General features: G+C 38.6%; 1 protein-coding gene across 4 annotated transcripts in view; it reads right to left on the bottom strand.

Annotated features, from left to right (window-relative positions):
• The window catches only part of LOC116273273 (probable phospholipid-transporting ATPase IM), a 152,842-nt gene that overhangs the window by 67,139 nt on the left and 72,010 nt on the right, over positions 1–13,693 (bottom strand). For all 4 annotated transcript variants that reach the window (XM_031662246.1, XM_031662243.1, XM_031662244.1 and 1 more), the window contains one exon: positions 10,161–10,222. In XM_031662246.1, coding sequence (XP_031518106.1) covers positions 10,161–10,222 — 62 coding nt within the window. The remainder of the gene's footprint in view (positions 1–10,160; positions 10,223–13,693) is intronic.

Raw genomic sequence — 13,693 nt, 5'->3', positions numbered from 1 at the left:
AGTTTTTACTTGAGAGGGTCTATATTTGTTCATTTGTTCATTCTTTCACTCAGTAGACACTTATTCTCTGCCTACTCTGTGTCAGGCAGAATGCTATTAGGTTGGTGCAAAAGTAAAAGTGATTCCACAATTACTTTTGCACCAACCTACAATATGCTGAGGATACAGAGTTTAATAAGATATAATGTTTTCCCCAAATATAATGCAATCATATGTATATGGTACAGGATAGGTTTATCTGTAGAATTGCCAGGATACTCTCACATTTTGTTGTTTTTACTTCTGGGTAAGGTGCGGAGCAAAATGACTCATCTCATTAGGAACGTACAGCTCTCAAAAGTTCTTGTCAGTATACAGGCTCTGTAGATGAAACAATGCTGAGTGGTAAAAAACCTTGGTAGGTTTTGGGAACCTGGTTGGGAATGGTGCTTTGAAGCTATAACTCAGGAGCACTGGAACGTTTTTAAACTTGACCAGTTTTCTAAAAAACTGAGATCTATTTCCTTATTCCATGTTAGGCACTTTCTAATTCTCTCTACTTACTGATCTTTGATAAGAATTAGATGTGCAATACTGGAAGGAAAAGGAAAAGATAGAAGTAGACAGCATAGAAAGTAAGAGTAATGATGTCTAAATTAGATCTAAGGACTCAAACGGACCTGGGAAATTTGGGTTACTGTAAAAAGTAACATCATCGGCAACATATGGAAAGAAGACTCTGGCAGTGGTATTGTGGAAGAGCTGTGAGATGAGGAAGACTGGGAAATATAATTGAGAGTGATACTGAATATTGAAGAAGGAAGGTAATGGATTCTAATGATGGAGAAAGAATAGATTTTCAAGATGTGAAGAAAGTTGATGGTATTTTCTAATGGAGAATATGGTAAGTCCTCACTTAACATTGCTGATAGGTTCTTGGAAACTGTGACTTTAAGTGAAAAAACATACAGCAGGTCCTCAAATAACGTTGTTGAGTTCAAAGTCTTTTATTATAGTATAGGTGAGAAAAAACTTGATTTTGTTACGTTTCATTACACGTAAAGTCATAGTTTTCAAGAACCTATCCATGATGTTAAGTGAGAACTTACTGTCTATGGTGCAGTAAAGTATATTTTCCATAATCTTGGCATTCCTTCACAATAAACACTAACTGGATTTTAAATTTGCTTAATGTCCAGTGTTCAGTCCAGTATGATGGAGTTGCAGGGGGAAAGAAGAAAAGTTAAGTATTGAGAAGTGGAATTGAGTTTGGAGAGGGCTTCATGGAGGAGAGCACACAAACAGCAGTGGAGATTTAAGAGGCTCTATTGGTAACAGGACGAATTTCATTCCGATAATCCAGTTGGCTCAGTGTCAATCAGCATGTGCTAGGGCATCCTCAGGGATATGATAGAGGTTTTATAGGAGCATTGAGAGTAGCAGCAGGGATTCATGGTTTTCATCCATCCATCCATCCACCTACCCATCCATCCCATATTTAAGAAACACTTCTGAGTACCAGCCACTGTGCTAGGTGCTATGGACACATGGACTATTAGGACCCATGTCACTGCCCTCAAGGAGTCTGGGGTCTAGGGGAAGAGATGAACAAATAAACAGACTCTTATTTGACAGCAATAGGTGCAGGGAAGCATGAGGTACTCCAGGTGCACTGGGTGCTTTGGGTGCACACATATGAGGTGGGGATGGCTAATACCAGTTTTGGGAGGCTGGTGGCAGGGATGTCATTGTCTCAGAATAACCTTTGATAGAATTGGCCCCCCAGCAAAGGTCAGTCATTGAAGAGCTAATTGATTGGTGCCCTAGACACCGAGAGAGGGGAGAATAGAGCCAGCTACCCTGAGCACAGAATGGGGGAAGGAGACATTAAAAAGGTCAAAAACTGAGGAGGAGAACTTTGGTGAAGAAAAATGTTGAAACAGGATTTCATACTAAGGAGTATAAGAAATAAAGCTCCTCAAGTTTCTCCCCCACAGATTCTTCAGTCAACTCTACCTTGCCCTCTAAGCCTTTTATGGGAGAGGGCTCTTTGAAGGAGCTTTAAGAAGAGAAAAAGAGAACAGCTAACATCTGGGTCACATAAACTTTAAAAAGAAATTAAGAGATGCCACTGAAAACCCATGTGCAGAGTTTTGAAAGTGTTATAATTTCCTGTTATGTCAAGATGCACCTCATTTGGGAAAATAGTCACCATTTAGAAATTCAATCCTTAAAAATTGTATTCATGCAATATAATAACTGATTACAGTGGAAAATCATTTAAAAGAACTACAATAATGTCACGGCTCACATACAGAAACCAGCCCATTGGCAAAGGAACCCTTCCATCTGCAAAGCTGAGAACCAGAAACTGCCCAAGAAATGATCAGTCCAAGACTTAAGAAACTGAAATTAACTTATTGAAGACAAAATTGTTTTTGAAGCAGTATTACTGTGAGTTGAATATTAATTTTTAAACCACTTCACTGAGTTCAAAAAGCACTGAGACCACTCTTGTTAGCTTGCTTCTGAACTCACTGTTATGGGTGTCACTGTTACACCCATAAAAGTGTGTTTTATTAATATTGTTTTTAAAAAAAGAATCAAGTTTTTCTGCTCAAAATCTCCTTTCAAATCTGCAAGTCTGTTCCTATAGACCCAAAATACCTTTCCCCTAGCCCCAATGGTACCCTCATAATGTATACATAATCTGGGTGGGCTAGAGATAAAAGACTCAGGCAGTTGGTCCTGTGCCTTGCGTTTAACCACTCTAATTTTAAGCCCATAATTGAAATGGAATAACTCAATTGAGGGTACATTAATTATCCCATGTGATCAACAAGATCTCACTCTCCCCCTTACAAGATGCACACACACACACACAAAATGTGTGTCAGCTGCAAATACACTGAGTTCAATGATCTTTGGGTTTTTTTGTTACAAGTGCTCAAATAGAAAAAGTAAGAGAATATTTAATAAGAGTAATAATTCACTCTTACCCAAGACTGACACACTGGATAAAATCCACCAGAAGGCAATATCGTATATATCCACCCCCCTACCACCACCTTCCTGGGTACGTTGTTTCCAAGAATACAGTAACAAATTATAAATCTCTTGACCATAGGTCTACATGCCTCTAACCTGGAAGTACAAGGAAAGTGGGAATAGGTCCTTCCTAGCTGCCTGAAGGATCTGCTAGCCACCCCTCTGAATCAATACCCAAATTTGCTATCAAGATGCTACAGACCAGAACTACTACTTTATATACTTTACTTTTAAATGCTATATAGTTAATTATATGTAATTATTGTAATATATTCAAATTGTTTTCAATTGTTACTGTTTGGGGATTTACATGTATTATACATTTTTAAGTCAACAAATGTTTATTTTTTTAAATTTTACTTTAAGTTCTGGGATACGTGTGCAGGTTTTTTACATAGGTATACATGTGCCATGGTGGTTTGCTGCACCTATAAACTCGTTATCTAGTTTTTAAGCCCGCAGGCATTAGGTATTTGTTCTAATGCTCTCCCGCACCTTGCCCCTTACCCACTGCCCCCCATTGACAGGCCCTGGTATGTGATATTCCCCTCCCTATGTCCTTGTGTTCTCATTGTTCAACTCCCACTTATGAGTGAGAATATGTGGTGTTTGGTTTTCTGTTCCTGTGTTAGTTTGCTGAGAATGATGGCTTCCAGCTTCATCCATGTCCCTCAAAGGACATGAACTCATTCTTTTTTATGGCTGCATAGTATTCCATGGCATATATGTGCCATATTTTCTTTATCCAATCTATCATTGATGGGCATTTGGGTTGGTTCCAAGTTTTTGCTACTGTAAATAGTGCTGCAATAAACATGTGTGCATGTGTCTTTAGGGTAGAATGACTTATAATACTTTGGGTAAATATCCAGTAATGGAATTGCTGGGTCAAATGGTATTTCTGGTTCTAGATCAAGAAAGATACATAAATTATATTTTAAAATTGAAAACAAACTAAACGCCAAACAGTATGTGAATTGTGAGATATGCACTGGATAGAATGTTATATAGCCCCTAAAAATCATATGTATAAAGAAATAAGAAATCATAATGATATGATGTAAAGTAAAAGCAGAAAGATAAAAATGTAAATACATAATTATAAGAAATCTTGGCATAGAAAAAAAGACAGAGAGGAAATATAAGAAAATAGTAACCATAATTACTTTGGATAGTGGAAGAATGAAAGTTATTTTCTTCCTTCCACTTTTTCTTGTTTTCTAAATTTCTCTTAATGAATATATGCTGCTTTTATAAAGGAAAAAAGTATACACCAAAGAAAAAATGAAACAGAATTTTAAATCCTAATATCCAATGGGAGTCATCACTCAATTAAACTAGAAAAGCTGATTAAACAAGTTGTTCCTACTGAAAGAGTATGTTTGTTCATGTAATTATGCAGCTTCTGGAAATACCAGACTTGGAAAGTGCAGAGACAATACTCCACAGTAGTAAAAGCAAGCTCCTTCCTTTCCCCATAATACACACAGTTTCCAAAAATGAATAAGATTGATGGAAACAGGCCTACGAGAGCTTCAGAGATTTAAGCAAAGTTTATCAATGTGCAGGAAAGTATAAGGTAGAACGCTGCACAAAAAGCTTATAGTCAAGTACAATTTAAAATCTAAAAGTGTCAGGGAAATATCCCGACTAAATGAAGGGTAATTGCACTGAAGCATCTGATCTCAGACTGTTCTAATGCAAAATGTTAAGTTTAGAAGACGTTGGAGAAGTAAAAATGTTAAGAAGTGATACAGACTCTATTTGTTAATAATGACACAAAGAAGGGGTGGTAGCACCCTGGAAGAACGAACAGAGAATCCTCGGCTTTTTAAAATATTTATTATGTGAAAAACTATGCTTATCATTTTATTTTATTTTTTAATAATTTTAACTTTTGTTTTAGATTCAGGGGATACATGCGCAGGATTGTTACATGGGAAAATTGTGTGATGCTGAGGTTTAGGATACAGATGATCCTACCACTCAGGTAGTGAGCATAGTACTCGATAGGTAGTTTTCCAATCCCTGTCCTGCTCCCCTTCTCCTTTCTCTAGTAGTTCACAATGTTTATTGTTCCCATCTTTATATTCATGTGTACTCAATAACTAGCCCCCAGTTATAAGTGAGAACATGTGGTATTTGGTTTTCTGTTCCTGTGTTAATTTACTTAGGATAATACCCTACAGCAGCATCCATGTTGCTGCAGAGAACATGATTTTGTTCTTCTTTATGGCTATGTGGTACTCCTTGGTGTATATACACCACATTTTCTTCATCCAGTCCATTATTGATGGGCATTTAGGAAGATTCCATGTCTTTGCTATTGTGAACAGCACTGCAATGAGCATATGTGTGCATGTGTCTTTATGGTAGAATGATTTATTTTCCATTGGGTGTATACCCACTAATGAAATTGCTGGGTCAAATAGTAGTCCTGTTCTAGGTTCTTTGAGAAATATCCACACTGCTTTCCACAGTGGTTGAGTAATTTACATTCCCACCAATGGTGTATAGATGCTTACCATTTTGGATTAAACGGAATTCCTTTCCTCGAGTGTCTTTTTTTTTTTAATCTAAAAAAAAAAAAAAAAAAAAAAACGCCCAGGCTGGAGTGCAAATGGCACGATCTTGGCCCACTGCAACCTCCCCCTCCGGGTTCAAATGATTCTCCTGCCTCATCCTCCTGGGTAGCTGAGATTACCAGTGCCTGACACCATGCCCAGCTAATTTTTGTATTTTTGGTAGAGATGGGTTTTCACCATGTTGGTCAGGCTGGTCTCGAACTCCTGACCTCAGGTTATCCACCTTCTCAGCCTCCCAAAGTTCTGGGATTACAGGCATGAGCCACCACACCTGGCCATTGAGTGTCTTTTAAAATCAGACATAAAATGTAAGTATAAACAGACAGATATGGGTAGAGACATGGCTTCAATTAGAGGCTCACAAACCTGTCTGTACATTAGACTCATCTTGGAAACTTTAAGAAACACCAAGGCCTCATCTCCAAGACCCTCATTTAATTGCTCTGGGCTGTAAATGGGATGTGGGTATTTTTTAACTCCCCCAAGTGATTCTAATATGATGTCCAGTTTGAGGAGCATGGGATTAGGTGACCTCTGCAGGAACTTTCAGGATCCCTCTCACTTGCCCCTCATCTGCACAGTTGCTCCCATGGTAGCCAGGAATAGTTAGTATGACTTGAGGAAACATCCTCTTACGAAACATTTAAGTATGCATTGGTACTCGCAGACTCGCCAACAGTATCTTGTAGCCTAGGGCTGAGAATGTGCACTTCTTGTGCAGCAGTCACGTTAACTTCTACAATAAGGAATCATGCCACCGCTACTTACTTTTAAAACAAAAGTCATCAAAAGATTTTACCAAAAGCTAAAAGAACACCCATTTCTTAAGCACTTTCACATATTACAACAGTTTGCAAAGGCAGAAGATTTATCCTGATTTGAAAGGAATAGAGTAAGAAAACCAAAAAAGTGAAATTGTAAAGGAAGGTTAAAAGGGAAGGGTTTGACTTCCATAATTATACCGTGGCTGAAGTTTACATTATAATTCACTTGGTGCTAAGAATGTTAATGAGTAATGCTCCAGGCACTGAAAGTGTGGATGTATGTGTGTATTTGCATATGTATATTAACATATAGGTAAACTACATATATATTACATAATGATGTTTATATTTCTATGATTATATACAAAGCCCTTCAAACATAAAATAAATAGAGAAGACTTGATCAGACCACAAAGTCCACACTTGACACATTGCATCATGAATGGATAGAACTCTAATGTAGATTCTTACCTGCCATGAAACCCTGGGATGGTCATCCCTTCGGGGCCTTAATCTCCTCATCTTTAAAATTGGGGCACTATTACCCACACCTTAGGGTTTTATGAGACTTAAGTGTAGGAGCACTGGGGCGAACACATAGTAGTTGCTCAATAAACGTGTTGAATCTGAATGTAGCCACCCACCTTCCTGGCTCCTGATCACAGGAGAAGGGGTACCTGAAGCCCAGAAGGAAAATCAACTGCCCAAAGTCACACAGTAATCACTTGCAAAGACCCAGATTTCCTGACTGCTACTTTCATCCCACTTTCTTCCCTTTAGGGTCCTCCTCTCCAAAGCCGACTATACCCTGCCTCCTTCCAGGACATGCCAATGGCTCCTGCCCTAGTTTGAAGACCTTAAGTCCAAGACCTTCTGCCAGGAATACACAAGCGAAGCCACGAGCACCTGGCAGTGCCCAACCCAATGTGACACCCACCCCAGTAACACCTGGACTCCCAGGGCCCTGATCCCCTCCAGCCATTTTACTTTATTCCTGAATTGTGGCCCACAGATGCCAAGGATAGGGCCAAAACACTTTTAAAATATTTTCTCTTAATATTGCCATGGGCTTAATTACGCATTTACTATCTTATACCTGCTTCCCTGGAAGCAGATCCTAAGATGAGTATCCACAAGCAAGTGGTTTGTTAAGAAAGTATTTCTAGGAGAAACTGGGAAGGGAGATGAGAAGCAACACAGGAAAGGGAAAGAAACCAAGCAAGAACATGATTGCAGGCAAGTCCTGTCCTCAGCCCAAGCTCGAGGGGCACTCAGGAGTGCAAATTACACCTCAGAGCTGGTCCAACCTGAGGCAGGGGAGCTGCTGTTTCACGCGCCTGCCCCAATTGGTCACCGGGTCCAACATCCCAAGGGCCATGCCATGAAGAAAGTGGCAGGTGCAAGCTCTTAGAAGTAATATACATGGGTGCTTGGGGATGGGTACAGGAAGACAGGGAGATCTGGACAGAACCCCAACATTATCCTCCATAACCACCAACTCCACAGGACTCAACACTCCTTGTACTAGTTCAGCTCTAAGCCCATTTGATTTCCCCAGTATCTCAAAATCCAAAAAGTGAAAAGCCAGTCTCCATAGCCTGAGCACATTCTACAGAAACCACCATCCTATGCACTGGAATTGGCTAATGATGGGATTTAGCAAAATTTAACAGAACAAGCCCGTCTTGTAGGTTGCCCTCTCTGCAAGGACACTTGTTACAGCTTAGTTTGAAAATTCAACAGATACTGTGGTAGGCTCAAGGGACACAAACACCATCAAGAGAGAGGACCCCTACCCTAGGGGAGCTCAAGGTTGTGGGTAATCTCTCAAATGGACATTTTTGCCTGATTTTTCACTGAATCCTAAAAAATACTCCGTTCCATTCTCAATTCAACTTTACAGGATCAGCGACAATGCTTTTCAAAACATCACACCATATTGAGTTATAAAGACATACTATCTCACAAGGAATTAACAAAAAGCTAAATAAAACCACAAGAAAGTACACTAACACTATTTCAAATGATAATGATAATGATAGCCACTATGTGTGGGAGACATATAGTCATCAAATTTCTGAATATCTAAGTTACTGGATTAATCTCATGGCCTCCAAATAGAGGCCCCAACATCTATCACAATCCAGGTATTTTGACCGGTAATTTGAGAGACAATAAAAGATATGCTAGAGTTATTAGTTCAAATTCACTATGTAAGTGTATTTACTTTTAACACACTTTATATAAGATGAGACTTCAAAGTAATGAGACTGATGATTAGATGTTCCTTGGGAAAGGAACGTATTAACATCAGATCTAATACCTAGTCAGAACTTTCAGACTTGAGAAAGTCAAGATATGCAGCAGTACTACCCAAAACCACACACACTCTGTCTTCTAAAGAGCCTTTTAAAGAAGTAACAAGACTACATGGAGAATGCTAACAACACACAAGACACTGGGCCAAGCGTTTTACAGAACTCCTTTAACCTTCACAGCAACTCCATCCATGGGAGAGAACCCATTATAACCCCACCTTACAGAGGAGAAATCCAATGCTTACAGAGATTAAAAATTTTCCCAAGACCACAGAATTATTCAGAGACGGACAAAACTCATATTTAAGTCTCTCAGTGCAAAATGCATACTTTTAACACCACACTGTGGTGGCAACGATTCAAAACCCGTTAACCTGGAATTGAACCATGGGGGTCCAGGCAGCTTTATGGCTTATCCATGTCACACCAGGATCACACTTTCCAAGGCTCTGTCTCTAAAACTATGGTTTTAGATTGAGATCATTTTTCTTCACTGTCCTTTTTATATCATTTTCTAAAACAAGTCAAAAGAAAAACTGTAGGTATTCATTATGTAATTAGTAATCAGTCAATATTTTAGTTATAGAGATTACTTCAATATCACCATGGATTTCCTAGGCTACCTAGCCCCTCTTGATATCTTTAGCATTTTCCCTCACATATGGTTAATTCGTTTTATGATTTTCTCTTTAAAAATTACATTCTTCACAGTACACAAATGATTCAAAATCATTGCCTGATGTGATTGACTGCCAGATTTAAGTACATCATTAAAATTTACTTTGCCACATGTTATCATTAGCAAAAAAATAAGGAGGTGGACAGTGAAAAAGAGAGTAAGAAATTATGGAAAGAAGTTTTAAAATTACCTCTGCTAAGTTTTCTGGAGGTGTTTTTGCTGTCATTTGTGTATAAACACATGTGTTTTTAAAGCATTTCTGATTCTAGTACTGTTCCCAAAAATACTTTTTCTTCATCGATGGATGAATATAAAAGCAATGAAAAATTTGTACTATGGTAGTTGGCTCATCTAAATTCCACTATCAAGTGAATACAAAATTCTTATCACTATCACTTGATACAGTAACGTGTCAGAAGTCTCTCTACAATATTCCCCAGAAATTACCAAATTAAATAATTCACACACTCATGAAACATCTGCCACATACAAAACCCCACATGCACCAATTCTAAATAGTATTGGATCTAGAAATGGAAAGTGACAAAGAGGTGTCTGTGTTCCACAAAAGGTACTCCAAAGGAATCTGAAGTCAAAGTTGAGTGGGTAGCAGAAGCATTTGCTAAACATAAAAGAAAGCCATGAAGATAAAATGGAATTAAAGTTCAATTTTTAATAAAGGGCAAAAAGAATCATATATCTAATTAAAAGAGAATGTCACCAATTGTCAAGAGCTGTTTCAGGGTCCTAGAAGTTTTCAGAATAACCCAAAGAACGTATGTCTTACTTGCTGTCGATGAGCACTTCAGACTGCCGATTATTCACTTGATTATCACTCTTGTGGCGAAACTGAAAAATCAAAGTGTTTGTGAGAAAATACATTACAAGGTACTTTGTCAGCCCAAATAAGCACACTGGCAATACTTTGAGTTCATCCACTTAAACAGTGCTGTCATTGGTCTAAGATGACACTGTTTGGGCTTACTGTGAACCCAGCTCTACATGTTCTAAATCTAAATCAAAACCCTTCTCACTACATTACACTCTGGATGTCACCAATGAAACAACAGGGCTAGCCACGTACTCTTCCAATCTCCGCACACGTTTAGCTGCTTCTAAGAAGACAATATGCTCTCTACTGTACCTTATAGTCTCAGAGAAAACCATGTATTAATTTTGATGTCTTTAACAAGGAATGGGACTTCCATTTCTCTCCCATGTGTACTCAATGCTTTATTAGAACATCATTCTTTCTGTTTTATGGATTTCTTTGAAGTCAAGAAGTTATTTGTAACAACATGAATTTTTATTCTCCAGAAATTCTAATTGTTAACAGTGATCTTATGAAGTACTGAGCATTTAAAACAAAAATTAGAATCCAATACTGAAACACATTTGGTGCAGATTTGTGATTTATGTCCAAATGATTGTATTTCTTATTGTATACTCCAGTAATGTAAGTATCTTATATAGCTTGAAAGAATCTATTAAGAGCTCCCTACTATGCTCATAAATTAGGAGTCATTCAGGTAAGTCTTTCTATGTGAAATGTCATGATCAGGTAGTAGCTGTAAGAGAAATAAAGGTAATATAGAGAAAATGGTAATACCATTAGTAATAGGCTATAATACAGTTATTTCAGCAAATTAGCCTACATGCACAGATGAATAGGGTAGTCTGTTCAGGAGACAGAAACTTTGATTTCATAGATTTTAATCATCAGAATGATTTCTTTTTTTCTTAAATACAAAATGTTGTGTCAAAATCACAAAATATAAAATGCTTCAACCAGCTCTTTTCCTTTTCCTACAGCATTCCCAAATCCATCCCAATCTTTCTATTATGCTATGCCCAGTGCAAACTCAGAATGGCAGGTATAAGTTAATAGATATTACCAGTAAAAATAAGAAAACAAAGCTATTTAGCATTTGTTAACATAAAAATAGTTTATAATACTGGTAAAGGAGTAAATTAAGTCACGTCACCCACTGACATGAAAACTTTCTACCAGTAGAACAATAGAAATGGAAACATTATTTGATCTGAGTGCATAATTTGGAGGGGTTGCTGAATATTCTCTCCTCCACCATATCTACATGGCATTCTTCACTCTGCCCTGTGCCATGAAAAGCTGGGCTCTGTGGTCGTTGCCCTCTGACTTCTGGTAAGATTTGGCCAACAGACAGTACAGGCAGAAGATTCGAGGGTCAGAGAAGAGTGAAATGAGGGAATTTATCCCCTGGCTTTCTTCTAGCTGGGTTAGCAATGGCTGCTTCCACAGATGGCCACAGCTGCTACAAACAGGCCTCAACTACATCTCCATGTCTGGTCACTGCTTCCTTCCTTTGCCTCTTTAGTTCTAGTAGTATTGCCACCCATGTTGCTGTCATAGCTGCTTTTCCATGCCCACACCCTTTGTAAATGATCCCTTCGTTATTAAACTCTCCAATCCACCCAATTTCAGGGTGACTTCTGTGTTTTGCCAAGACCCTGACTGGTGAAGGTGTCCAGTTAATGAACTGGCACATAACATCACAAAAGTGAAGGCACATTCAAGCATTAACTGCAACGGAATCAAAAGGAGACTTTTTGTTTAGTCACGTAAATCTCCTAAATTGACCAGCTCAACATCACAGAAAAAGACCAGTCAGCTCATCCCCCAAAAGCTGAGCAGTTCACTCTCTGGGAGATGCAACCACTTCTACTTCTGCTCAGGTTTTACCAAGAGGACTTGATATTGGAGTAGATGGAGCCTGGAAGGATTAGAAATGGTAGTTTCAAGCCCAGCCTGACTATTATTGACAATTTCTCCTCTAGAAATAAATATGAAGTCATAGAGGGGAACTTCCACAGGAAAGAAAGTGAGTAGAGGGCTATATTCATTGTGTATTCCCTGTGAGTCAGGTTCTATACCTGATGCTTTACCCATATCATCTCATTCTGTCTTCCCAACAGTGCTGGTGTCATTGGCCATGTTATACAGAAAAGGAAAGGTTTGAGAAGTTAAGTCATTTGCCTCATGTCAAACTGTCAGTACATGGTAAGGTAAGGTGGTAGGGTAGTAAGGTGTCTTTCTCCAAAGCCAATATACTTTCTACTCTACCATTTATTCTTCTATGAAGTGTGACTATAATGAAGACCTTTAAGGCCAATATGTAGGAACTCATACATCTAAATGAGTACCATTTCCCTGAAAAATCAGATAACATGGAAAAACCACACATTTACTCCAAAGATGCCATTGCTCAAATGATTGTTGAAATTTCCTCTCTTAGAATTACCTCTGGAGCTCATAGCCCGTTCTCCAGAATGTTCTCTATCCTTTGAGAATCGAGCTCTATGTCCTTTGAAAAGACATAATGAGATGTCTTATGTTTTGAAATATAAGAAAGCCACTCTTAGAAAGCATGTCTGGTTGATAAGGTTTTTGATTAGGCTGAGAAGTAGCATTTGTTTCCAAAGCTGTGAAGCCATTAAGTCATACAACTACCTTGTACACTGACCTTCAGAAGACAATTCTATAAGAAGAGCTCCCAAAGTACCTTGAACAATGGCAACCTCACAGGAATCAGTAAACTCCAGGAACATTCGACGCTAACCACTTTAATGTGATATTACTCATCAGTGTGGATGGATCCTATGTGTTTGTTAAAAATCCGGGGCCAGGCACAGTGGCTCACGCCTGTAATCCCAGGACTTTGGGAGGCCAAGGCAGGCAGATCACGAGGTCAGATTGAGACCATCTTGGCTAACACGGTGAAACCCCGTCTCTACTAAAAATACAAAAAATTAGCCAGATGTAGTAGTGCGTGCCTATAGTCCCAGCTACTCAGGAGGCTGAGGCAGAAGAATTGCTTGAACCCAGGAGGCAGAGGTTGCAGTGAGCCAAGGTCGCACCACTGCACTCCAGCTTGGGTGACAGAGCGAGACTCCGTCTCAAAAAAAAAAAATTTAAAATTAAAAAAAAAAAATCCAACATAGTGAAACCCCATCTCTGCTAAAACACAAAAAATTAGCCAGGCGTGGCAGCATATGCCTGTAGTCCCAGCTACTCAGGAGGCTGAAGCAGGCGAATTGCTTGAACCTGCGAGGCAGAAGGTGCAGTGAGCTAAGATCATGCCACTGCACTCCAGCCTGGGTAACAGAGTGAGACTGTTTCAAAAAAAAAAAAAAAAAACTAACCTCAAAGGTTATAGTCAAAATGTGAACCATGAAATAGGCTAGAAATTTCATTAAGAAATGAAGAGTGTATCCTGTGTATTCTTTAAAAAATGATATATGAAGACAAGTACATTATTTGTGTGTATGTGTGCTATTTTA

The sequence above is a fragment of the Papio anubis genome, unplaced genomic scaffold (assembly GCF_008728515.1).
Source record: "Papio anubis isolate 15944 unplaced genomic scaffold, Panubis1.0 scaffold50, whole genome shotgun sequence".
NCBI classification, from domain to species: domain Eukaryota; kingdom Metazoa; phylum Chordata; class Mammalia; order Primates; family Cercopithecidae; genus Papio; species Papio anubis.
The sequence above is the reverse complement of the archived record's forward strand: the minus strand, read 5'-3'. Positions and strand labels throughout refer to the sequence as shown.